Here is a 25,433-nt window from a genome sequence, read left to right on the forward strand (position 1 = left end):
ATTTCTTAAAGATCTCATCGCGACTTCCCCTATTGCAGGAATATTGATTAGAAACATTGTGGATCTAAACTCACTCGCTCACTCATTCATCAAATGTGAAAGAACTTATGTCTGGCAGTTGATCAAGAACTTTTGAGATGATCCTCCATGTAAAACCTGGTTGAACTGTCTGGACCATTGTATTGTGCAGTATTTGTGCTGTATGTGATTTATTATTTGAGTTCATATATTTTCATTATGGGCTGGGCATGTATGTTGTGTGGTAGTCCCTATTAAGTGGTTATTTAAAGACTGTAATTCATTGTTTTAATTGACGAGACTGAATCTGTTAAGATTTCAGGGTGTTCATGTACATTTGAAACCTTTTAGAAATATCTCACCATTTCAGTTGTTTATCAGCAAAGAGTGCATGGGTTAGGATCCTCGAGATGAACATCTTGTTACATGTGCCAAAAATTTAAGGCACCATAAGAGCAGCACAACTGAAATTCTTTTTCAAAATGGATGCTGTATGCACCAGGTTTTCGAAGGTCTTTTGAGCTAAGATAGTCATAAGTGCCATATCCTACCTTATTACTATCTCAGGGTTTAGCCAATGGCTCGTGTTCACTTTCGTTACACATGTATCTTTATCATCACCATTCCCATTTGCATTGTGGTGGACATAGTGCCAACATACCTTTAATATTTTAAACTCACTTACTCCGCATCCATACCCTTTTATCATATCATCTCACCATGACTGTTCATCATGTCCTGTCATAACACCATGACATATTCTGTCCAGTCACATACTCTTATAACCAGACCCTCTTCACCATACCACAGCCTAATGCTATGCCATACCTTGTCATACCTTTTCAATCCCACCTCAAAATGACCTGTGAAGGTCTGAGGTAGAATAGGCCTTCAGCAACCCATACTTGTCGTAAAAGGTGACTCTGCTTGTTGTAAGAAACGACTACTGAGATCAGGTTGGCAGGCTCCTTGACATGGTTGGCACATGTCATTGGTTCCCGATTGTGCAGATTGATGCTCATGCTGTTAATCACTGGATTGTCTGGTCCAGTCTCAATTATTTACAGAGTGCTGCCATATAGCTGGAATATTGAGTGTGGCATAAAACTAAACTCACTCACTCACTCAAACCTCAAAACCATATAATATTCTGACATGTCATCACATATGGCTGAAAAATTGCCACACATACACATACATGCATGTTGTCGTATGAGCAAACTGATCTGAAGTAAAATGTTAAACACCACCTCACCTCACCTCACCTCACCTCACCTCACCTCACCTCACCTCACCTCACCCTATGCCTCATCACCATTTCATATGCTGTCACATATTGTTTAGTTTGTTTAGTCTTGGTAAATAAACGCCCCCAGTGATATAGTTGTTCGTTACTCCCATGATTTCATCTTGTGGTTTAAATATTTGCTTGTCATGCCAAAGGTCTTACAATCAGATAGGTATGGTGCGTTGTTGGAAGTGTATTCATAATTTATTTACAGTGTAATAAAAAATATCACAAAATCCCACAAAGTTATTGCCAAGCACTTGAGGCCCATTTCATAAAGCTCTCGTACCAATGTTGCGAGATCTTAGGCTTAGGAGAGCTTTGTGAAATGGGCCCCAGTGCTTGGCTATGACTTTGCAGGATTTTGTGATGTTTTAATATTGCTGAATACATTGGAAAAGTTTAGTGACTGTTCATAATTTGTGACAAGGGATGGTGATGATAATTTTGAGGAATTTCAAACAGTTACCCATTTTGTTCTTGGGAGGTTGGGATTTTGTACATAAAAATATTTTAAAATTATGCTCAGAAATGATGAAATGTGGGGTTGAGAGGAAATGAATTTATACAAGACTCTTTCTACATAAATTTTAGGGGGTTTAGTCACATTGTTCATGCTCCCCCATAAAAATATAATCTTCATTAGCTCCCCTTGCCATATGAACTGTCCTTCACTTACTCACTCTGTGGGGTCCATTATAGTGGACATGTCGTTTTGCTTGAGGTCATATCCGGTGGCCCTGGAGCAGAGTTGTGAGTCTTAGCTGTTAGGATGTTTTGAGCAAGGTTGTAATCCCAGATTTATCATGACCCTAGGTTTGTCAACATTACCCAGCTTTCATATTGTTAGTCTATGTCAAAAATCTACATTCATTTGGACTCAAGTTGAAATGTTTTGAGTAACCTACTTGTACAAAGAAATGCACACCCAAACTCATTGAATGGGAAAATTTCCACTAGCTATGTTGCATAACAGCCTTTCACAGAGGAAAGTACTGATGTAAATTGTGTGTGTTTTATTTAACATGATAACTTCCCATAACTATGTTCCTGGTCAGAAAAGTTGTCTAAGGGCTCAAGTGATTTTGCTGTATGTTTTAAACAGAAAGCATGCTTTTGTTCTGACAGTGTGGGATTTGTGTTGCTGAACTAAGAATTTAGTGGATTTAAGAAGCTTACTGTCAAAAATTAGAAGGAAATCTTTGTCCTTCATAAAACACAGAGGTTCAGGAATACATAGACTTAAATGTTTAGTTGTTAACATGACATGTGTTTAACTTTAAGATATCCATAGCATCAGTGTATTTATTGCATGCTTAGTCTGCCAGTATATACTTGTATATCACCTGCAGTTGTTCTTAGACTGGATCAAGCTTATTTCCTTTTTTGCTCGAGGAAAATGTAAAATTATACAATATGAACTATGAAATACAGTTTTAGCAGTTTTGAAGATTAATGTGTTAAATGCAAACAGGTTATGACAACATGCAACTCGATCCATTACTTTCTGTGCTAACAATAAAGGTCCCATATCATTAAAGAAACGATATTGTCTAAATTTTTGGACAGTGCAGAATGTAGTTCAGGAAGCATGCCTTGATCTAGTCATTGAATTAACATGCAGCTAAATCCCCTTTGTAATCATGGTCACTGGCTCAGGCTGGAATATAGTTCAGTATCACTTGTTAGTTTGGGGGAATGTGTGAAGTTTTTTAGAATTGGTTTGTGATTTAGATGTGATAGTTGTGAACATGTGATTTTGCTCTGTGTTTGTGAATCATACATACTCACTACTGATCATGCACCCAATAGCTGTTTTCTATGGCCTGGTGTTTGCTCTTTTAGGGAGTAAACTCGGGCTTCACTGGCTTACTTATTTTACTTGTGTCACTAGTAGCAAAATGTGTTGTTATTCATAGGTGGTTAAATAATGATCATCATCTGTGGGGGTGTCATGAAAGATTGGACCTGTGAAGATCTGGGTGAGAACTGATCTTCAATAAACCATGATGTTGTAAGAGGCGACTAATGGGATGGAGTGGTCAGAATTGGTTAACACATGTCATTGTATCCCAGTTGCGTTGATCGATGCTCATGCTGTTGACCTTTGGATTATCTGGTCCAGATTCGATTAGTTACTGACTGTCACCATATAGCTGGAATATTGCTGAGTGTCATGTGTAACTAAACTCACTCGCTCACTCATTCATGAAAAATTGCTTGTTGTAACAGATACCAAAATGGAGATCTGTGTTCATTTCCTGTGACTGAAAGCATGTTGGTGTGGCTCAATGCCTTTGCTTTCATGGCAATATCTCCTGGCCCAGATTGAATTATTTTCAGTGAATATTGATGATTGAAGTGTTCTTCCTCATAAGGAGCAAAATAGTTTTGGGAGAAGTCTAAAAAAACCTGTAAAAATCTTCTGAAACACACCAGTCAGAGTTGTGTATAGTTAACAGTGATTTCAACATGCCCATTTTGTCATAATTTCATTAACATTATTTGAGACATATAGTAATTTAACTTGTTGAAATGTCATTTTCAGGAAGAAGAAAAGAAGCTCCCATGCCCCATGCTGATATGTAAATCCATTGGCAGCCATGTTGGATCTGATGACGGCCATATTGGATTTGGAGGATACTTTGTTGGTTTTTGAGGCAGCCATTTTAGATTTGCTGGTGGATATCATGGAAGTTTTGGCTGTTTCATCATTTGGGAGCTATGGTGGAGTGTTTACAAAAGTTGATTCCATTATCTCAGGTTGTTTTACAGATAGTTGTATGCTGCCATCTTTATAAGGTCTGTCAACACCAACCTGCATTGACATACAAATGTCTGTTTTAATATGCTCTGTATTATCTTAGCGGGAACATGGTTGGGTATTATCTTAGTAGGAAAATGGTTTAACATGCGGGAATCATAGACCAACGGCACTTTGGTATTTGATACATTAATAGACATTTGTGTACCTTTTTGTTTGGGAAACATATTTTCAGTGATTGGGTATTCAAGTGATTACAGAGTAAGATACAATGGTGGGTTTTATTGCTGGAATATTTAGTGGACCTTTTGTGATATATCATAGTGTACAGGCTGTGGTGAATGTATCTAATGAGGATTTTGGTTTGGTTACCATGGTTACAATTTCTTTCTGAAACCGTCCAATCATTAATTCAGAAAATAAGTAGAGATATAATACTCCTTTCCTGTCTTCTAAACATATTTTAAGGCTGCAACAATCACATGGTAAACTGCCTTTTGTGAAGTAATTGCCTTTGGTTTTCATCATTGTCAGTGAATCTCAGAGCTTGGTATGAATCATTAAAAATGTGATGTTATGTAAATACTTACACCAAGGAAATAATAGTAACCTAATTTGTCACAGATGTCTGACATTCCTTCAAGATGAAAAGTGTGTCGTTGATGGCAGAAGTGGAAGTGTTCTAAATATTTGCATTTCTAGAACAGTGTAAGTTTCATTGGTTATGAATATGTCTTAGTTCCATTTTGGAAACATCATGAATGTGAAATAGGTTTAGGAATTACTCATCTTTTAGGAGAATTATTGAACAAGTCTTTCACATCATACATGTTGCACATGTCAGACAAATGGCATCATTGTGATGAATGCTAATCTTTTGAGCGTATCTTTGGTACATGCTGTCCATTATTAATTAATGATACCCACCATTTCGCTGTTTCCATCTGTGATTGTGGAAGACTCTGATTTAAAAATCAGGGACCATGTATAGTGATGAAATTGCTCAGTACTCTTAATATCTGGAAGGTCAAAACATTTAGGGAGAATCAGTTATTCAATCGAAATGCCAACTGTTGAGAGCTAGAGTTTGGAGCTGTCTTCCCATATAAAGGTTACAGCTGTACACTTAAATATTCTGCAGAGCAGAAAAATCAAGTATTTTTATGAAAACAGTTTCTGTTTACTTTTGTCAAGGCGACCATTTATTAATCAAAACTGATTTGAAACAAGTATAATAGATTTTATTTTCAAGCTTTAAATCAAAATTACTTTTAGCTTATATTTAGAGTAGATCTTCATCTGAATCTGAAAGAAACATATTGTCTTATTTGCTGCACAAGTGCAAATTGATATGAACAAGTGTTTCAAATATTAATATATGTTCTTCAAGAATGTCTTCAGCACAGGACATTGCTGATAATTTTCCTTGATGTTGTTTTTCAAAATCTGGCTCTTTAGACAGTTGTTTTTTGTACAAATATATCAGTAGAAATTAACAGGACATATTTGATGCTGGCATGAATGATATAACCAAAATGCCCAAGTTTAAAGGAGATTTTTAAAACTAGACACTCTGACAAACTTGTGGTGAATCGGAAAAGTGATAACATTTAGACACCCATTAAAAAATTAGGGCCTAAAAGACTATGTACTCCCACCAATACAACAACATTAAGCTGGCTGTGGTTGATACTGTATTGATCCCAGTGTTGTCGATTATACATTGTATCTCTTCCATTCTGTTTGCCTGCTGTTATAAGAGTTAACCAGTACATATTTTATCATTGTTAGCACATTCTGGTGAGACTAAAACAACAATTGGTTCTCTTGGTAAGAATTTTTTATGAATTTGTTGGCAAATGTGAAAATTCACTCTATATTCTCATGTTTTGTCACTACAAAAATAGTCAAGCATACATAGAACTGGGCCTAGATTTTGAGGCTGTTAGTGCTAAGATAAGCTAAGTCTATGTTAATGTATACCACTTAAGACCTAACTCTGAGAGGGCTTTGAAAATCTAGGCCCAGATTTAACAGCCTGTGAACTGATACCTTGTTTCAGCCTTAGCTCAAGTGATATACTGTGTACGGCTATTGTTTCAGCACACGATGATGCTGGAGGTTGATTGCTTTGCATCTGTTTTTAGTTCATTGTAACATTTTTGTATTTTCATATGCATTGTAAATAGGCACATAATATATTAGTTGTACATCTTGATATGAGGGCTTCAGTTTTGTTATGGCGACTGAGATCATTTGTATTGTAAAGTTGTTGAAAGACATTGATATTTCATTCTGTTTATACTTGGTTAGTCAAGTGCTGTCGTGATACGGATTCATTGAATGATTTTAGGAAATTATGCAAACAAAGACAGGATTATTTGCCTTTAAAAACTGACCAGTCATTCTCCTTATGTGTTTGTACTAAAGATTTGTGTGTTGCCATGACGTCTCGGATATTTGTGTCTCAAACATTTACACAAGGTTGTCAATCTTTTACATAAAGACCATGACAAACAGAAATCTTATTTTGTGACAAAACCGCTGCTATTTCATGACTTGCAATATATGAAGACCAATCTAATCAGCAGCATATGTTTAGCATGATGACTCAGCATTTAAGTGGTACTGTCCACCCATGACTTGTTATTTGGCCCTGTTGACAGATCCATAATGATATGTCAGCACTTTGACAAAAATAACATGCAAGTCATTGGATAAAAATTAATACTGTGCAAAGATATTGTGATCATTTTGTGGGTAAACGGCTGTAAAAATTTCAAATTTTTATTATGGACAAACTTGGTGGTCTTCAAATGACCTGACTCCAACTTGCAGGGACAGTACATTGGGCTCAGCCAAGCTAATGATTTGTTTGTGTTAAATTCTAGAAGTTTGTGATAAAGTTAAGACAAAACTCTATGGATGAACATCAGTAAAGAAAGTAAAGAAGTTGTGATTGTTTTTAGGACACATGGTCAACTGCAGTTTTAATTTATATGTGTTGTTCATTTGAGGAAGAATCAATTATGAAGTCTTAGAGTTGTAGTTAAAACCAGTAGGTGCCTTATCTAAGTAACTACCAGAGTGACTAGACTTCTGTGATAAACTTCCCAGTAATATTTTGTTACTGATATAAGTCCATTTTCGGTTTCATTTGTTTCATGTTCTGGTGATGATACTTGGTTTTGCTGAGTGTTTTTTTTCTTCTTTTTTTTTTCTTTTTTTTGTTTGGTGTAAATTATTGTTTGTTTAGGGGTTTATTTCATCTCCTAGGATTCAAAGTGTTATGTGAATTGATGATTTAGTGAAATTTCCTTGTACTCGAGATTGTATATAAGGAATTTTGAACCTTATTGTTGTTGGAACATTGTTGATGAAATGTATATATTGTAGATAAATATTCTGTCAGTGTTTTGGTGCTGAAATTTGGAGGCTAAAAACACAAATTTGGATTCAAATGAGGCTTTCTTAAATAGACAAGATTTTAGTACAACAGGATAATTTGGTTATCCGTCTACACGTCTTTGTTTGATTTTTTGTTAAGGAAAAATTGTACTTTGGGCTTTTTATTCCATGATCCACACCAAAGCGGACTAAATCACATTGGTTTCATTTCCATAGATTTGTTGTCATTTCTTCTTTCCACAGGTTGACTTAGTGACACAGTGATCTTGGTATGTTTGACATGCTGAGCAGAGTTAATTCCCTTTGGCATGCAAGTATTGTGGCTTCGTGTCAGTTTTGTAATGATTCTTTAGTTATCACACTAAGTAATTCAGCAACATAACACATGGCATTTCACCTTTCATGATGACCAGCTATCATATAACTCAAATGTGTTCCATGCTGCAATCCCAGCTCATGTTATGCCAAGGAATTTGGCTACAATACCTCTATTGTACAGTCTGCTTATTGTTTGCAACAATCAGTATGTGTTCTTTGTTATGATTGGCTGTTCAGGTTACAAGAAAAATGATAGCTGGGATTTCATTGGGTGTATGATCTCTAGTCCATGGACTTGAAAGCTGTACTCATTGCTTAATTTCCATTCACCATTTCAGATGTAACATTCCATGGTGTGTTCAACTCTCAATTATTCAATGCTTTCATTTATGTAAAACTATAATTTTCACATACATATATCAATAAGAGGCAATTAAAAAATTGTAATAGTGGAAATGTTTAAAATCGTGATCAAATTATTTTCAGATATGAGGGATTGTGAGCAGTCCGTTCCAACATAAATGAAATGTAAACGGTTTTGATAGTTGGTTGTTTGATAGTTGATTGCTTGTATACAATATTTATGCTAATTTTCATGCAAAAGATATGAGTATACTGATGGGAAAATTAGGACTTGTTCAAATTTGTGGACCTTATAGAGAACACTTTCAAAGATGTTGCTTGGGGTACCCTTTGTAACGTGCCTAATACAATATATGTGATTTTAATTGTCAGAAATCCATTACTTCAAATTTCAAGAAATGTATGTAACATAACATTACAATTTAATATATGTGTATGTTCTTCGTGTAATTCATTTTTAGTGGAGAGTTGTGTTGGAGAAGATGCTTCTTTCCATCCATGGTGAATCATTTTGGACTCTGTTAACACAGTAACTTACAAGTAAAAACTGTGGGCCATGTCATGGACGCTTTTGATGTCGTGGATACTTTTGAATACTTAAAGGTCACATGCAACGTAAGACACAACTTGCATTCTGGTACCTTTCTGTATGCACTTACTGAAACAAATCATAAAAAATGCGAATTCAACCTATAAAGTTAAAAAAAAACGCAATAAAAAAAAGCCTGTGAAATCGGAGTTCAAACGTCTCACTAAATTCCCCCCAGTGCTGGGGGGAAAACTGGTTTCAACAGCTGTGCTGCGCTGCATCCATAACGCATGCGCAGTGAATAGGTTTGCGGAGCTTGAAACAGTATGCATGCTCAGCGGCTGAGGTTGTGAGCAGTAGTCTAATCTTGGTTGTGTACACAAACAAGTAAATAATCTACTCGTTACGTAAAAAAAACTTGTTCATTGTGGTAAGCAGTTTCTGTCACAGAGAAAGCTCAGTGTCTGGTTTATTCACACCTGTACTTTGAACTTTACAGCTATCAGGCTATATGATATAAAGAAAATAAGTTGATTTATGACTCATGCACCCGAGTCCCGTGTCTGCCACATTATGTAATTAGGCACGTGTGATACACATGACATGTTTTTATGTCCGTGGGTTGCAAACAAGCTATATTCATTTTTTTCGGATGATTGGATCTGACGGAAACTGGTGCAAACCCTTGTCAGTTTCAAGTCCTGCTTTGTACTTGGATGAATGACAGATTCCAGCCACGCAGTAGTTTACCATCTCTACTGACATGATTTTTGATTGGATCGAGCGCAAATTCAGAGAACATGTATTTTCCAAACCCAACATATTTATTTACATTCTTCATGGATAATGACTTCTTTTAGTGTATATGATTTTGTTTGACAACAGTATATGAATCCATACTGAAACGACGCATCAAGTACACAAAAAGAAGTTGTTATCCATAAAGAATCTTTCTTTCTTGTGACTGGCTATACTTCTAAAATGCCCAGCAAACAGATCTACTTTCTGTACACACAGTGAACCCTCAGCATATCAGCAAATGAAACAGCCAATCGGAAGCCGTCGTTACACTTGAGTGCATATCCACCTGTTTTGACTGGGTTCGGTCTCCCGAGGGCCTCGTTTCGGGGAAAGTGAGCCCAAGTACAAAATATTGCACTATTGTACGTTTATAATTTTGTTTATTTGTTTTTTTAAAAGCAGCAATCTATATTATATGTCATGAATAAGTGATATATGTGTTTTAATTACATTTGATTTTTTGGTTGCATGTGACCTTTAATTGTTCCACACTACATAACAGAGATTCAAACCTTGATTGCGGAAATGATGTGGCGCAACTAGTATCTATAAATATGAGTTTCATTTAATGTAATTTAAATAATTTTTACTCCAATTTTGTTTATGCATAGGCAGTTATTTGTATATTGAAAATTATAAATATTCAGCTGTTCATGGCTTGTTTCATGTATGTTAGCTGCTGTAATTTAATGTTGAACCTTTGAACATACCTGCTGGGTAAGAAATTCAATAAATGGTGGAGTTTTTTAATGTTAAGCTTTATCTTCTTTGGTTGAATTTGGTATGAATGATACATGTGGGCTCAATTTGTACAACAAACGATATAACATGAACAGTTTTAACCTTTTGTGATAGATAGAAAGGTGATTTTTGACATTTTTTACAACCATGTTTCTCCTGAAGCGATTTCTGCTGACTGGACAGAGTTACAATCTTTATTGCATGTTTGACCAGCATATTTGTATGTGAAGCATTTTGCAAATATCATCTGACTAATACATATCATAAGGCCTAACTGCTTGAATCTGTAGTTTTCAATCATGTTATCTTGTTACCATTGTTGTCAAATAGCATGTATTTGATGAAATGTTTCTACTGATATCAGAATAAATTGGTGGGCTATTTGAATAATTACAGCTCTTTGTTGATGCCCTTGATTTCTTCTTCCTTTTGAAGAAAAATAAACACCAAGAAATGAACCAGTTTCTACCTAAATTTCAGTTGAGTGTGACTTCTCACAAGTTGTGGTGAACAACATATTAATTCTAATGAGGAGAATCAGTTACAAATATCTTGCCATCAAAAGTACTTGTAACAGTTTTCTTTTTCCACAGAAATTCATTGATGTGAACTTAAAACGGAAATTGGTCTTCATGGAAAGAAATTTATAAACATAATCGTCATGGATATTCATATACACTCAAAAATTGTCCAGATAGCGAGACGTCCAGTTAACTGGATCGAACAAGCAAAACGTGAAAGTTAAGTGAAAGCAAAAAAAAAAAAAAAAGAATTTTATTGTATGTAGTCAATAAATCAACAGCCAATAATAGTAATAGTGGATAATTATGACATATAAGTGCACCCATAATAAATAAATAATAATAAATAAATATGGTAATAAATGTATTACTATTATTGTGTTGATAATAATTGTAATATTCTTAGTTTCTCCTATTAAATATCAAATGAATTCAATATATGTGAGAAATCACTGAACTCATGGAATTTGGTTTTGTTAGTTTTTTGGTCCTCTGCTTTGGCAGTTGGTGAACTATGTTGTCATAATAAAACATAGCATCCGTGGTGTTTGTATGTTGAAAGAGGTCATTGTCACTTGGTGCATGTCAGCTCAGCAGTGGAATAACATACAGTTCAAACACTGCACCTGTTTTTTAAGTGTGCAGATAACAGCACAGCCAGGTCATGAGAGTGATGTATGCGCACTGTGAGGTTATGACTTGCCTACCTATACATGGGATTAATGTACAGTATCTGATTGTCCTGGGGGAACCAGGTGTGGAATAAATCATTTTCATTATATATGAGCTTGTTTATTTTGGGGCTCAGGTTTCTAAGGGCTGCAGTTGACTGTGCAGCTACTTGCCTTATACATCAGAGAAATTTTAAAAATATGAAATCATGTCATTATTATGATGTGATCGTTTTATCATTTCACTGACAAACGAGAACAGAAGAGTCTGAAGTTCTTGGATTCAGATAGAATGTTTGATCAAGGAGCAGATAGTCACAGGTCTGATCCCCAGGTTTCAACCTTCCGAAAAAGGCTAGTGAGACTGCCTGGTGGCTCAAGGAACAAGACAGTGTCAGAATGCAGTCATTTATTACACATTCAAATAATAAGGTTGTTCACACTGTGAAAAAGTCACTTTGTATTTCTGTGCTGATGCTTGAGACCACAGTTGTCCACTGCACATGATGTAGAAGTCATACTTCCTGGCTAGATGCGAAGTGTTTAATCTGAGTGCACATGCTTTCTGTGTGAGTCGAGGCGTTTCATTATCTCCCTGGCATGTCATGCCGGGGGATATAGTCGACGCCTCGTCTGTCCGTCCGTCCATCTGTAATCATTTTGTTTCCTAAGCATAACTCAGAAACCGTTCAGTATTTTTACACCAAACTTGATAGATATAATGATCTCGACCTATAGTTGTGCCTTTTGCTATTTACAGAGTTTGGGCATTTTTATTTTTTTTGTTTTTCCTTGGAACATTTTGGTGTTAGTCTTGTGGTGGGGCGGGCTTCGTTTCCGGAGCAGAACTCAAAAACCGTTCAATATTTTTCTGCAGAACTTGGTAGATATGTGTGGCAGGCCCTAAAGTGGTGTCTTTTGATATATATAGGTTTTTTGTGATTTATGATTTTCTGAGTTTCCATGGAAATGTTTCTGACTTTGTCTCAAAATGGAGGGATGTGCTTCGTTTCCGGAGCAGAACTCAAAATCTGTTCGGTATTTTTCTGCAAAACTTGGTAGATATTCCAATCAGAGGCTGCAGTGGTGCCTTTTGCACTTAGTTTCTCGGTTTCCATGGAAACAATTCAGACTTTGTCTCAAAATTGTGAGGTGTGTTTCGTTTCCGGAGCAGAACTTACAAACTTCTGAATATTTTCTGTGTAACTTGGTAGATATGTGTGGCAGAAGCCAAAGTGTCGTTGTAAACAGAATGCTGATGTTTACAGAGGCCGATATTGCCAGAGTCCACTGTATATGGTAGCAGTCTGTAAATCATCAAATCTGGACCAGACAGTCCGGTGACATGTAATTGGGATATGATGGGTCAACCAAATCAGTGAGCCTGACCACCCGATCCCTTTAGTCACTAGCACAGGTTACACTGAAGATCAATTCTAACCTGGATCTTGACAGGATCTTCACAGGTGTTTTTCTTACTCTGCCTGGAATGTTACTATGACCACCAGAGAATGAGTGGAAGTTTGGTGGATACATAAATGAGAGATGAAAAACAGACTAATACAGCTACAATTCCCAATTCTTAAGAAAAACAAAAACAATATCAATGAAATCTTTTCCATGTTTGTTTTTATTTCAAATGATACAAACAACATTTTGGCAGTGACTAAAGCCAGGAGCAACCTGAAGTAAAGCGCCACCACACAAGTTCTCCCAACACCTTGTTAATCACATGCAGGCGTCCACCTCAACATCTGTCCTGACTGTATAAAAACATACTGTGGTCCTAACCGACAGGTCGTCATATAAATAGAACCTGCCTATTATTCAAATAATAGTTTTTTCATGTTTACAAGTCCCTCATTAGGTTGGTTTCCTTGAAATCAGATGTACTTATGAGATTGGCTCCTTCCTGTGAACCGAGAAATGAACAGAGTTCATTCAAAAGTTCACCTTGGAAGGTGTCCTAAGATTTTGATATGTATGAGGTCAGCACAGATGGAGTCTGTCATGCTGCAATACAGCAAGATTTCCTTTGGTCATGTTGGAAACATAATGGTTTAGCCAGTGATTAGCCTGGCTTGGTGTTTGGAGGATAAGTTCAGATGTATGGTGAATATACTCCTCCTCTGTTCGTTTTTAGTTCTGGGATATACACACCGAAATGGAATGCAACAACAGAAACATCTGCGTTGTGTTGGTTTTAATCAAGGTTTTATTCCTAATATTAGGTTATTTGAAAGCTGATACTTGTCCCATAGCAACTCTGTGTCATGAATGCTCTATATATACCTTTGTAAAACAACTCTACAGCTTTCTGTATGTATGACACATACCACTGGAACTATTGACTGTCATTCACCTGATGAGGGGGGTAAGTGTTAGGGTATCAAATATCTTATCCTATGAACAGACACAACCTACAGTTTGACTGGTTATAGCAGTGTCGTGGGAGTCATGGACATGGGTTTGGGGGTCAACTTCACGATGGAACTTTCATCAAGACATCAACTGTGATTCTTAAATTCAGGGATGAGAATGGAAATTTTCATTTACAGCTGAAAACTAGTTGGGGGTTTGGGATTTTGGCATTTTACACACTAAATATGGCTTCTAAAATCAATATTAACACTGTATATATATTTAGACGTTTCAGAAAAATGACCCTGGGGATGTAAAAAAACGCGGATCCGCGGAAATTTCTCATCCCTGTAAATTACAATTAAAAAAAACCAAGGCAAAGCAGGTCAGGTATTTAATCAGTGAATTACAAGTGCAGATTAAACTTCAGGCCCAGAAACACTGCATCAACAATTATGCAAGCTTGTAAATTCACTGTGTATTTGAGATAATCTGGGTCTCGCATAGGGGAGGGATACCAGAGTAATTTATCTTAATACTAAGTGTGAGTCTTTCACATGTCAAAAGGCATGATTCCTGTGACTATGAACCAAGTCCACTACAGCCTATATCTATCATCACCATCAACATTTTCTCTGACAAGGCTCATTCACCATTCATTCCATAACCCTCACTATGGTTAACAGCTAGATCTCAAGTCCATACAATAAACACATCACACTCTAAACATAATTCACTCACAATATACATGCTAAATGTGGTATAAATACTGTATAGCATGGTGCCATCACATACCAATACACAAAAGCCTTGAACATCTTTGGAATAGCATGTCATACATGTGGTATAAAGACATACTGCAACAGGTCTGAAAACCTTGATTTCACACACAGCCTTCAAAACACTATGAATGATAAGTAATAGCAATTCAGTCACTGTATACAATGGTGGAAATGCTGAATGGCATTGGCAAGCACATGCATACGCAACAGTTATACAAAACGTTCAATCATGTCCTTAGACTGATGTTGATTGACCCTGAACACAATATATAATTCAAAGCAATCCTTATATCCAGTTAGCTGTGTTTGCTTAGCTGTCCATGCGCTCTGTATCCGTCATACATTCAGCCCAGTTAAATCCTGCTCATCATCATCGTCATACAGCCTTGAAGCTAGAGCATGCCTCTTGTAATGACACCACTTGGCACTGAAAGTGTGGCTGCACCAAGGCCAATTTCACTAGACCTTTGTTTGCAAAATTCACATAAGCTCTGTGGAGAAATAAATTGAAATTGGTGAGTGATGACCTAAATATGAGAACAAGATGTCAAAGACACAGCAACAACATCAGTAACAATTAGCTGCCAAATGGCAGTTTAGAATATTTTCTAAACCAACACAATGTAACTATACTGATAGAAACGAATAAGGGAACGCTGAAATGTATGGGGATGTATGTATTTACTGTCAGTGTAATTAAAGCGCGATTTTACAAATACAAGACATTGTGGACAGCAAAAGTCAGTATCTGGTGTGTCCCCAATGTCTGCGGATAACAGACTGGCATCGGCTGGGTACACTCTGGATTAAGTTCCGGATTACCGCCCTTGGAACAGCACGCCACTCTTCTTGGAGAGCAATGAACAAGGCGTCCAGTGTTTGTGGCTGGACATCCCTACCCCTGACTCGACGGCCTATGACATCCCAAAGATGCTCAATTGGACTAAGGTCCGGACTCTTGGCCGGCCAGGGAAGCATTGTGACGTTGTGGTGTTGAAGGAACTCCATCGAAACTCGGGCTGTATGTGGGCGAGCATTGTCTTGTTGGAACTCGAAGTTTCGACCAAATCGACGTTGAAAGGGAAGAACTATTGGCCTCAATACCTCATCACGGTAACGAACACCTGTGAGGCGTCCATCTACACGAAGAGGTTCAGTCCTACCGTTGTAGGTGATCCCTCCCCACACCATAACAGACCTCCCACCGTAACGATCATGTTGTCTGACAGTACATGGAAGAAATCGCTCATTTCGACGTCTCCAGACACGAATTCGACCATCTGCAAAGTCTAAGTTAAAGCGTGATTCGTCACTGAACATTGTATACCTCCAGTGACGTAACTGACGGACGCCATGACGTCTAGCCCATGCCAGTCGTAGACGCTTGTGTTGGCGTGTCATGTTGACTCCGAATACGGGACGTCATGCTTGTAACCCTGCTGATTTCAGCCGATTCCTTACAGTTCGGTCGCTTATTCTTACATGAGTGATAGCCCTGAAGTCAATGTTGATTTTGGAAGAGGATTTAAAGCGATCCCGCAATGCAAGGAGCCGTATGTGTCGATCTTCACGAGCAGTTGTTTTTGGACTTGGGCCACGACCAGGTCTCATTTTCACGTCACCAGTTTGACGGAACAAGTTCCACAAACGTTAAATAACGCTTTTTGACTTTTACATGTCCCTAGCAGTTTGGCAAATTGACATCCCACCCTGTATTTTCCCGATCGCTTGCCATTTCTGCTAGTTGGTTAGGTACTGTCTTGGCATTGTTGTAGACCTTTCTGTAACCTTTACTCTTCCTTAAGTGAAGGATGCTACCAAGCTTCAAGATCTTTATACCCACTTTAGCATGTTTTGCACGTGCAAATGGCACTGTATGGTTGTGTTTTTGAGCATTGTTTGTAAGAAGTATTTGGTCAAGAGGTCTGAGACTTCATGATAACATGTCTTATTTCTCTAAATAAATCTAAGCGTTCCCTTATTCTTTTCCATCAGTATATTTAGGTATTAGTTTCATAATGAAAGCTGAGAAAACACATGGACGCAATAGATACAGATCATATATCCCTTATCACTATGATTTACGTATTGAAAGCATTTATTTAATACAATTATTGACATGATTACCTGAAAAGTCCTTGGCTCGTAAATGGCTATATCAGCCAACACCTTTCTGTTGAGGGCAATGTTGGACTGAAATTCAGAGAAACAGGACACATAACAAAATGTTACAGTAAATGATTGCATATATTTTGGATATACAGCATGTAATTAAGGGTATATGTCTTTAGAAAATGAAGGGAACAATGTTGGAACAAGAAATACGAAAACAGATTTTAGACACTGTTTGTCTACCACATTTTACAATGTTTCGTAATCATGATACAAACATGACTTCTCTTGCTCAGCCTTTTCACTGATGACAGCAAAATATAAGTAGTTTGGTATCACATCAAACATGACACTGCGTGGCCCGGAATAAGCTGGCCGGAAGGTAAAAAAAAATTAGATTAATTCCATAAAGGAAACTTTGAGCAGGTTAAGTATTAAGAATATGTCTCAGGGTGATACAGCTCCTGGAGCTGTGAAGGGGATACAAAAGGGGGTGATTGTTATGTGACATCCATGCTCCAGGGCCTGTAGACCTGTGAAGGCCCGGGGTAGAATAGGCCTTCAGGAACCCATGCTTGCCATAAAAGGTGACTATGCTTGTCGTAAGAGGCGACTAACGGGATCGGGTGGTCAGCCTCGCTGACTTGGTTGACACATGTCATCGTTTCCAAATTGTGCAGATCAATGCTCATGTTGTTGATCACTGGATTGTCTAGTCCAATCCATTAATTACAGACCACCACCATAAAGCTGGAATATTGCTGAGTGCAGCATAAAACTAAGCTTTCTCACTCACTTACTCACTATTGCTTGATGGCCACTCACTCACTCCAGGGTCTGTAATGTTTTGTCTGAGTAAGACGCACATTTGAACATAATCATTATGACAGCATAAACCTACCCATCTGACATGTCATCATTTCCTTACCTCTGCCAGAGACGTCATGAACTGGGACAGTCCAATACCATGCTCCCCACATGCTGCTGAGATCCTGGTCTCCCAAAGCTAAAATTACAGTTAGCATGGCAGAACCCAAAAATACAAATGTGACACACGATACTGCACCAAGCTTAGGTTATTGGTGGCAATGAATTCCAATATTTCAAACCAATTCTATTTCCTGGATCATTTATATTGCCTTCTTTTCCATGGCAGAGTTGGATAAAACGTTTCGTTAAATCGGAAAACTTTATGTGGAATGAATAAGAAAAGTGCCACACTGCCACACAGGTCATACATATTTCAGCACATTAAGTGGAACACATGACCGTATGGTTTTACAAATTCATGGATTATAATCAGGGTGATCCAGACCTAGTGTGGCAAAGGGTTGCAGTTAACTGTACCTATATAAAGCAGAAACTGCATGGCATGATGATGATTCGGATAGTAATTTCATTTCTGAGAAATGATAAAAATTTCAGTGTTCTGACATACCTGTTTCATGCTCTTCTTTTTCTGAGAACGTGCTCTGTTTGAGTGTTGAAGTGCTCGTCTCACTGAGCGAATAGATATACCATAACAGTTCCGTTTTCGGCCAAGGAAATTCTGTAAAAAGAATGTGCATATTGAAACATCAAATTAAGAAAATATAAGAACTAGTTTATAAATATAACCATGAGTTTTGTTTATCGGCCCAGGAAATTCTGTGAAAAGAATGTGCATATTGAAACATCAAATTAAGAAAATATAAGAACTAGTTTATAAATATAACCATGAGTTTTGTTTATGGAGAGATATCTTTTACATGTGTTCACTGGGTATTCTTTGTTCTATTGGGAGATACCATGATTAGCATCACGTGAGTAGGGCATCACACACACATTGCCAGTTCAGTTGACCCAGTCATTTACTCATCTCCTAACAAGGGAATGGGTTAAAATGTCATAATGACTGTTTCTTCACAAACATTCAATCTAAAACAAATTGATTATTTTTCGGATTTTCATTTTCAGGTTGTTACTGCAGATACTTTTAACACAAAAGTGACACTTATCACTAAAAATGACTAAAAATTCATAAACACGGAGTCTTGTTCCATCATCAAGCTTTCCAAAGACTAAAATAGTTGTCCCAAATAGGTTTGTGTTCAGTTATAAGAAAATGTGATTGAATGCTTGGTCTTTTGTTCACTGGTTCCAATATTCGATTATTTCAATAAATTGGAACACCATTACACAACAAAAGCTGTTGAAAATACAGAGATCATTTTTGATTTTATCTCATGAGGGACGTACTATAAATATGAGAGGGGTCAATGCCCTGTGGAAGTAACAATATTATCAGGGGAGGGTATGGGAGGGAGCATTCTTCCATAGGGTTAGTGATGCCTCACATCTGGAAAAATTGGAACGAAATGACATTTGAAGCCATTAATATATTTCCAGTCCATTTCTGAAGTTTTGTGACTTTACAGCAATGCTCGACATTCTTTCATTAGCTTTCATCAGCTAATGAAACACCAACACCTATGGTGCTCATTAATACTGTAGACACATCAGTGTCTTTACTTATTTCTGCAAACTATTTCCTCAAAACACAGAACCTTATCTAATTTACCATGTTTACCAACAATCCTTTCTACTAGTACCCAGGGTTAGGTTAGGGTGTTAGGGTTAGGGTTTGAGAGTTAGAACTAGGGTTTGGGTTAGCCTCTCTTACTTTTTCTGCATGGGTGACTAACATATCCGATGTAGGCTTAGCAGCTCCTAACTGAGACGAAAGGATGTTACAAACAACCTATGTGCTGTGAAGAGTCCTAAAGGATAGTCTGACCAGCATCCCCTTCTAGATCCTTAGCCCTTGGGCACCCCTTCTAGATCCTTAGGTTTAGTGAATAAAGGTAAGGGTTGGCTTATCTTTGGTGCGAGTATGTCCATCCGAAAAAAATCGGAAAAATTGCGCCCGGTAAAGTGCACTACTCCCGATACCTCGCTAATTAGCTAATTTAGTCTCACTAGACCCAAAGATCGAGAGAATGAACATTACAGGTGAGCCCGGTAAACTGAGGTCTTGATAACTGAAGTCTCTGGCCACACTAAAAATAATGTTCCTTGTATTAACCGTGAAGCTTATCACTGTATTTGTCAGATCTTTAAATTCATTTGAGCAAATTAACAATGACTATCGAAACCCACTCGAATGTCATGCAAATTACGTCTTCTGGAGTTCATGCATAAGTATGACGTAAATTATTGATCTTTTAAGATGAACGCACGATTTGTTACATTACCCATGACATTCTCCTGAGCATGGCTCTCTTAAAGTATCGTTGAGGTCCCCTAGACCTCGTCATACAACAGACAGTCAAATACATGATGTCACTAAGATGTCAACAATAGTTCTTTTCCAGGATATCCTTTTAGAATTCTAAAGCGGATCGGCTGTATCCGTGAACATGTGTTTCCAGAATTATCTCCTCATGTCAAATGCCCGCTTCCGGATTTCACTGTAGTACATTCAAAACAACTATTTACAGATACAAACATTTGATGATGACTTCTATCAAAAATTAATCGTAAATTGAGTTGTACTTTGGTGAAAGGATTTCATTACAATTGATAATGAACATATTACAAATAAAATTTTCAAACATTCCTTTAAAAACATTTCGAGGTCATATCAGTCTAGTAAACACACGTTCGAAGTGGGGATATTGAAATTCATGTCATGTTAGATGACTAATAAAGTGCTAAAAACGTTCAAAATGTGATAACTATTGTTTTTTTCAAGGACTCATATCACGATCTTTTCATATATGAGTAAAGCTAAAACATAATTGTTGTGGAGCCATCGTTGTTAAGTACTCCTAAGTTTAACACAAACTTAGGAATACTTTCATATATATGGTCTATGGGACATAATGTTCATCATTCGTTTTATTCACATCTGAGAGGACATTTTCATTTTTGACTTCAGATATAAGTAGTCGTCCTGCAAGATGTATATTGCATTTTCTCGACCCGGTCAACCTTGACCTTGGAGGTCACGTCGGTCAGTAAAAAGCCGTAAACTTTCCGGATCACACCATTCTCCGAGCGTGTGGCGTGGAAGAAGTTGATAGCTATTTTATTCATTAACTAAAATCATCAAACACAATGACTCAAGCAAAGTGAGTATCCATATGATTTCTGCAGAACGTTTTAGCTGCTTCTAAGTGTCTCCCATGATGAATTTTAGTTCACTGTGCACGATGCATTCAGCTGCAGCCGGCGAGTGAATTTGCAGTGTCATCCTACTATATGACTATTAGCATGGGATTTGTTTCAAACAAATTCATGACATTGCGAAGAGATATTTTCTTGTTTCAGACATAATTTTTAAGACTGACAACTCTACAACATGTGATGACATTTTGATTTTAGTAAATATGAAACATGCAGTCATGCCTGTAAGGCTGTATAACAGCTGATTAGAAACCAGAGGTCGGTATCAGCATGCTACACCAAGAGGTGACATTCATTTGTGAATTTTATTTTTAATTAACTATTTTCTTTCAAGATGATTTCGTACATTTTTCAGTGAAGGCAATTTTAGTTTGGCCCAGATCTAGATGTATATTTTTTTCATGCTTCTGAAGCAAGTTTGACCCAGAGACTATGCACATATGGGTATATGGTGTTTGTTCCACTGTTAAAAAATAACATGCCTTCACTTTAGAATCGACATCAATATTTTTTTTCACTGAAATACAGAAGTTAATCAAGTATTTTGTTGGCTGAAAAGTACCACAAACCACCAACTAATTTCCAACTGTTTAAGTTAATGAAACTCATCAGAACTTGTGCTAAATTCTGAATTATGCTCAGTAAAATATTGTGCATATTATTCTGACAAAGCTCATTGATGCTCCAAGACTCCATTCTTTTTTTCATACTGGTAGTGATTGGTAAACTAGTGCTATTGGTACATCATATAGCTATGAGAGACATCTCTCCAGTAACTGTGTATGGCAGATGTAGTTGTGATTTTCAGGTTTCACTTACTTGACTTAAAGTCCATATATATTTTTAACAGTTTATTGGCTGAAATGACCCCAAATGGGTTTGCTTAGAGCAGTAGTGCCAAATGGGCAAAATGCTTGTCAGAGGCAACTAACAGAATTGGGTGGTCAGGCTCGTTAACTTGGTTGACACATTTTAATTTTTATCGGTTCCCAGATGTGCAGACCTATGCTCGTGCTGTTGATCACTGGTCCAGACTCGATTATTTACAGACCTCTGACATATAGCTGGAATATTGCTGAGTGCGGCGTAGAACTAAATTCACTCACTCATTCACTATTGCTTGGTTAATGTCGTTCTAGAGGAGGAAGAGTCGAAAGGATGAGTCAGCCTTTTCAGCAATGACAGAGCTGTTTCCCAAGTCAAACACTAGTTCTTCTTTTGGAACCATATTTTCAAGCCTGTCTAATCTCTTTTAAAATCTGAGTTCATCTATTATGATGGATGATGGAAGGTTTTACTTTAAGTTCTTCATGGTGTTTTCCTTCAGAATGTCCTCTCCTTGTGAACATACCCTTGTGCTTTTTCCTGCAGAATGTCCTCTCCTTGTGAACATATACTAGTGTTTTTTCCTTCAGAATGTCCTCTCCTTGTGAACATATCTTCCTTCAGAATGTCCTCTCCTTGTGAACATATCCTAGTGCATTTTCCTTCAGAATGTCTTCTCCTTGTGAACATATCCTTGTGCTCTTCCATCAGCCCATGCTGTGTGATTTGTTAATATTTCTTTATATCAGTAAGAAAAGAAATACTATACACAGGAATATATGCTTGATACTTCATACCATGATGTCTCACAAGCGTTAACACCCAAAATAAATATGGTTATCAGCATTTCGTAATGAATCTTTTTCTTTGATTTGTTTTGATATGCTATTAACTCAAAAACAGTTCATGAAAATCAAATCTGGAGTTATAGCGAGCAGTATCTTAGCTACTTTTACACAGGGTTTCAGAGATCTCAAATCAATCAATTTCTTAACCACTTATCACTAATTTTAAATATGATTTATCTCAGATTGTTGAGTCTGTTTAATGTCTAAAATCACATGATTCAGCATACTTTTAGGCCTGAGATGGTCCAATGACTCGCCCTATACCTTTGCTCACTCCCCAAGAGCAGATTCAATAACCATGTTTTTTTGTCTTGAATACTGCTCCATTATCTGGAGTTATAGCGAGCAGTATCTTAGCTACTTTTACACAGGGTTTCAGAGATCTCAAATCAATCAATTTCTTAACCACTTATCAGTAATTTTAAATATGATTTATCTCAGATTGTTGAGTCTGTTTAATGTCTAAAATCACATGATTCAGCATACTTTTAGGCCTGAGATGGTCCAATGACTCGCCCTATACCTTTGCTCACTCCCCAAGAGCAGATTCAATAACCATGTTTTTTTGTCTTGAATACTGCTCCATTATCTGGAGTTATAGCGGGCAGTATCTTAGCTACTTTTACACAGGGTTTCAGAGATCTCAAATCAATCAATTTCTTAACCACTTATCACTAATTTTAAATATGATTTATCTCAGATTGTTGAGTCTGTTTAATGTCTAAAATCACATGATTCAGCATACTTTTAGGCCTGAGATGGTCCAATGACTCGCCCTATACCTTTGCTCACTCCCCAAGAGCAGATTCAATAACCATGTTTTTTTGTCTTGAATACTGCTCCATTATCTGGAGTTATAGCGAGCAGTATCTTAGCTACTTTTACACAGGGTTTCAGAGATCTCAAATCAATCAATTTCTTAACCACTTATCACTAATTTTAAATATGATTTATCTCAGATTGTTGAGTCTGTTTAATGTCTAAAATCACATGATTCAGCATACTTTTAGGCCTGAGATGGTCCAATGACTCGCCCTATACCTTTGCTCACTCCCCAAGAGCAGATTCAATAACCATGTTTTTTTGTCTTGAATACTGCTCCATTATCTGGAGTTATAGCGAGCAGTATCTTAGCTACTTTTACACAGGGTTTCAGAGATCTCAAATCAATCAATTTCTTAACCACTTATCACTAATTTTAAATATGATTTATCTCAGATTGTTGAGTCTGTTTAATGTCTAAAATCACATGATTCAGCATACTTTTAGGCCTGAGATGGTCCAATGACTCGCCCTATACCTTTGCTCACTCCCCAAGAGCAGATTCAATAACCATGTTTTTTTGTCTTGAATACTGCTCCATTATCTGGAGTTATAGCGAGCAGTATCTTAGCTACTTTTACACAGGGTTTCAGAGATCTCAAATCAATCAATTTCTTAACCACTTATCAGTAATTTTAAATATGATTTATCTCAGATTGTTGAGTCTGTTTAATGTCTAAAATCACATGATTCAGCATACTTTTAGGCCTGAGATGGTCCAATGACTCGCCCTATACCTTTGCTCACTCCCCAAGAGCAGATTCAATAACCATGTTTTTTTGTCTTGAATACTGCTCCATTATCTGGAGTTATAGCGAGCAGTATCTTAGCTACTTTTACACAGGGTTTCAGAGATCTCAAATCAATCAATTTCTTAACCACTTATCAGTAATTTTAAATATGATTTATCTCAGATTGTTGAGTCTGTTTAATGTCTAAAATCACATGATTCAGCATACTTTTAGGCCTGAGATGGTCCAATGACTCGCCCTATACCTTTGCTCACTCCCCAAGAGCAGATTCAATAACCATGTTTTTTTGTCTTGAATACTGCTCCATTATCTGGAGTTATAGCGAGCAGTATCTTAGCTACTTTTACACAGGGTTTCAGAGATCTCAAATCAATCAATTTCTTAACCACTTATCACTAATTTTAAATATGATTTATCTCAGATTGTTGAGTCTGTTTAATGTCTAAAATCACATGATTCAGCATACTTTTAGGCCTGAGATGGTCCAATGACTCGCCCTATACCTTTGCTCACTCCCCAAGAGCAGATTCAATAACCATGTTTTTTTGTCTTGAATACTGCTCCATTATCTGGAGTTATAGCGAGCAGTATCTTAGCTACTTTTACACAGGGTTTCAGAGATCTCAAATCAATCAATTTCTTAACCACTTATCAGTAATTTTAAATATGATTTATCTCAGATTGTTGAGTCTGTTTAATGTCTAAAATCACATGATTCAGCATACTTTTAGGCCTGAGATGGTCCAATGACTCGCCCTATACCTTTGCTCACTCCCCAAGAGCAGATTCAATAACCATGTTTTTTTGTCTTGAATACTGCTCCATTATCTGGAGTTATAGCGAGCAGTATCTTAGCTACTTTTACACAGGGTTTCAGAGATCTCAAATCAATCAATTTCTTAACCACTTATCAGTAATTTTAAATATGATTTATCTCAGATTGTTGAGTCTGTTTAATGTCTAAAATCACATGATTCAGCATACTTTTAGGCCTGAGATGGTCCAATGACTCGCCCTATACCTTTGCTCACTCCCCAAGAGCAGATTCAATAACCATGTTTTTTTGTCTTGAATACTGCTCCATTATCTGGAGTTATAGCGAGCAGTATCTTAGCTACTTTTACACAGGGTTTCAGAGATCTCAAATCAATCAATTTCTTAACCACTTATCAGTAATTTTAAATATGATTTATCTCAGATTGTTGAGTCTGTTTAATGTCTAAAATCACATGATTCAGCATACTTTTAGGCCTGAGATGGTCCAATGACTCGCCCTATACCTTTGCTCACTCCCCAAGAGCAGATTCAATAACCATGTTTTTTTGTCTTGAATACTGCTCCA

The 25,433-nt window shown here is 37.0% G+C and overlaps 3 protein-coding genes across 12 annotated transcripts in view; 2 read left to right on the plus strand and 1 right to left on the minus strand.

The window, feature by feature from the left end:
• The window catches only part of LOC137268101 (Golgi integral membrane protein 4-like), an 89,456-nt gene extending 78,831 nt beyond the window's left edge, over positions 1-10,625 (plus strand). For all 10 annotated transcript variants that reach the window (XM_067802613.1, XM_067802611.1, XM_067802615.1 and 7 more), the window contains one exon: positions 3,855-10,625. Coding sequence is in view for 2 of the 10 variants with exons in the window: in XM_067802615.1 (XP_067658716.1) it covers positions 3,855-3,895 (41 nt within the window). In the remaining 8 variants the exon portion in view is untranslated. The remainder of the gene's footprint in view (positions 1-3,854) is intronic.
• Positions 10,626-13,034: 2,409 nt separating this feature from the next.
• On the minus strand, positions 13,035-20,114 carry LOC137268577 (large ribosomal subunit protein bL20m-like). The gene is made up of 5 exons (XM_067803153.1): positions 19,911-20,114; positions 18,116-18,226; positions 17,606-17,683; positions 16,693-16,758; positions 13,035-15,056 (listed from the first exon to the last, which is right to left on the minus strand). Exons 1-5 carry the CDS (start codon positions 19,992-19,994, stop codon positions 14,958-14,960), a joined length of 438 nt encoding a protein of 145 aa, XP_067659254.1. The 5' UTR covers positions 19,995-20,114; the 3' UTR covers positions 13,035-14,957.
• Positions 20,115-20,637: 523 nt separating this feature from the next.
• The window catches only part of LOC137267898 (6-phosphogluconate dehydrogenase, decarboxylating-like), a 44,681-nt gene continuing 39,885 nt past the window's right edge, over positions 20,638-25,433 (plus strand). The window contains exon 1 of the mRNA XM_067802342.1: positions 20,638-20,789. Coding sequence (XP_067658443.1) covers positions 20,776-20,789 — 14 coding nt within the window. The 5' untranslated portion in view covers positions 20,638-20,775. The remainder of the gene's footprint in view (positions 20,790-25,433) is intronic.

This window comes from Haliotis asinina, chromosome 16 (genome assembly GCF_037392515.1).
Source record: "Haliotis asinina isolate JCU_RB_2024 chromosome 16, JCU_Hal_asi_v2, whole genome shotgun sequence".
NCBI classification, from domain to species: Eukaryota; Metazoa; Mollusca; class Gastropoda; order Lepetellida; family Haliotidae; genus Haliotis; species Haliotis asinina.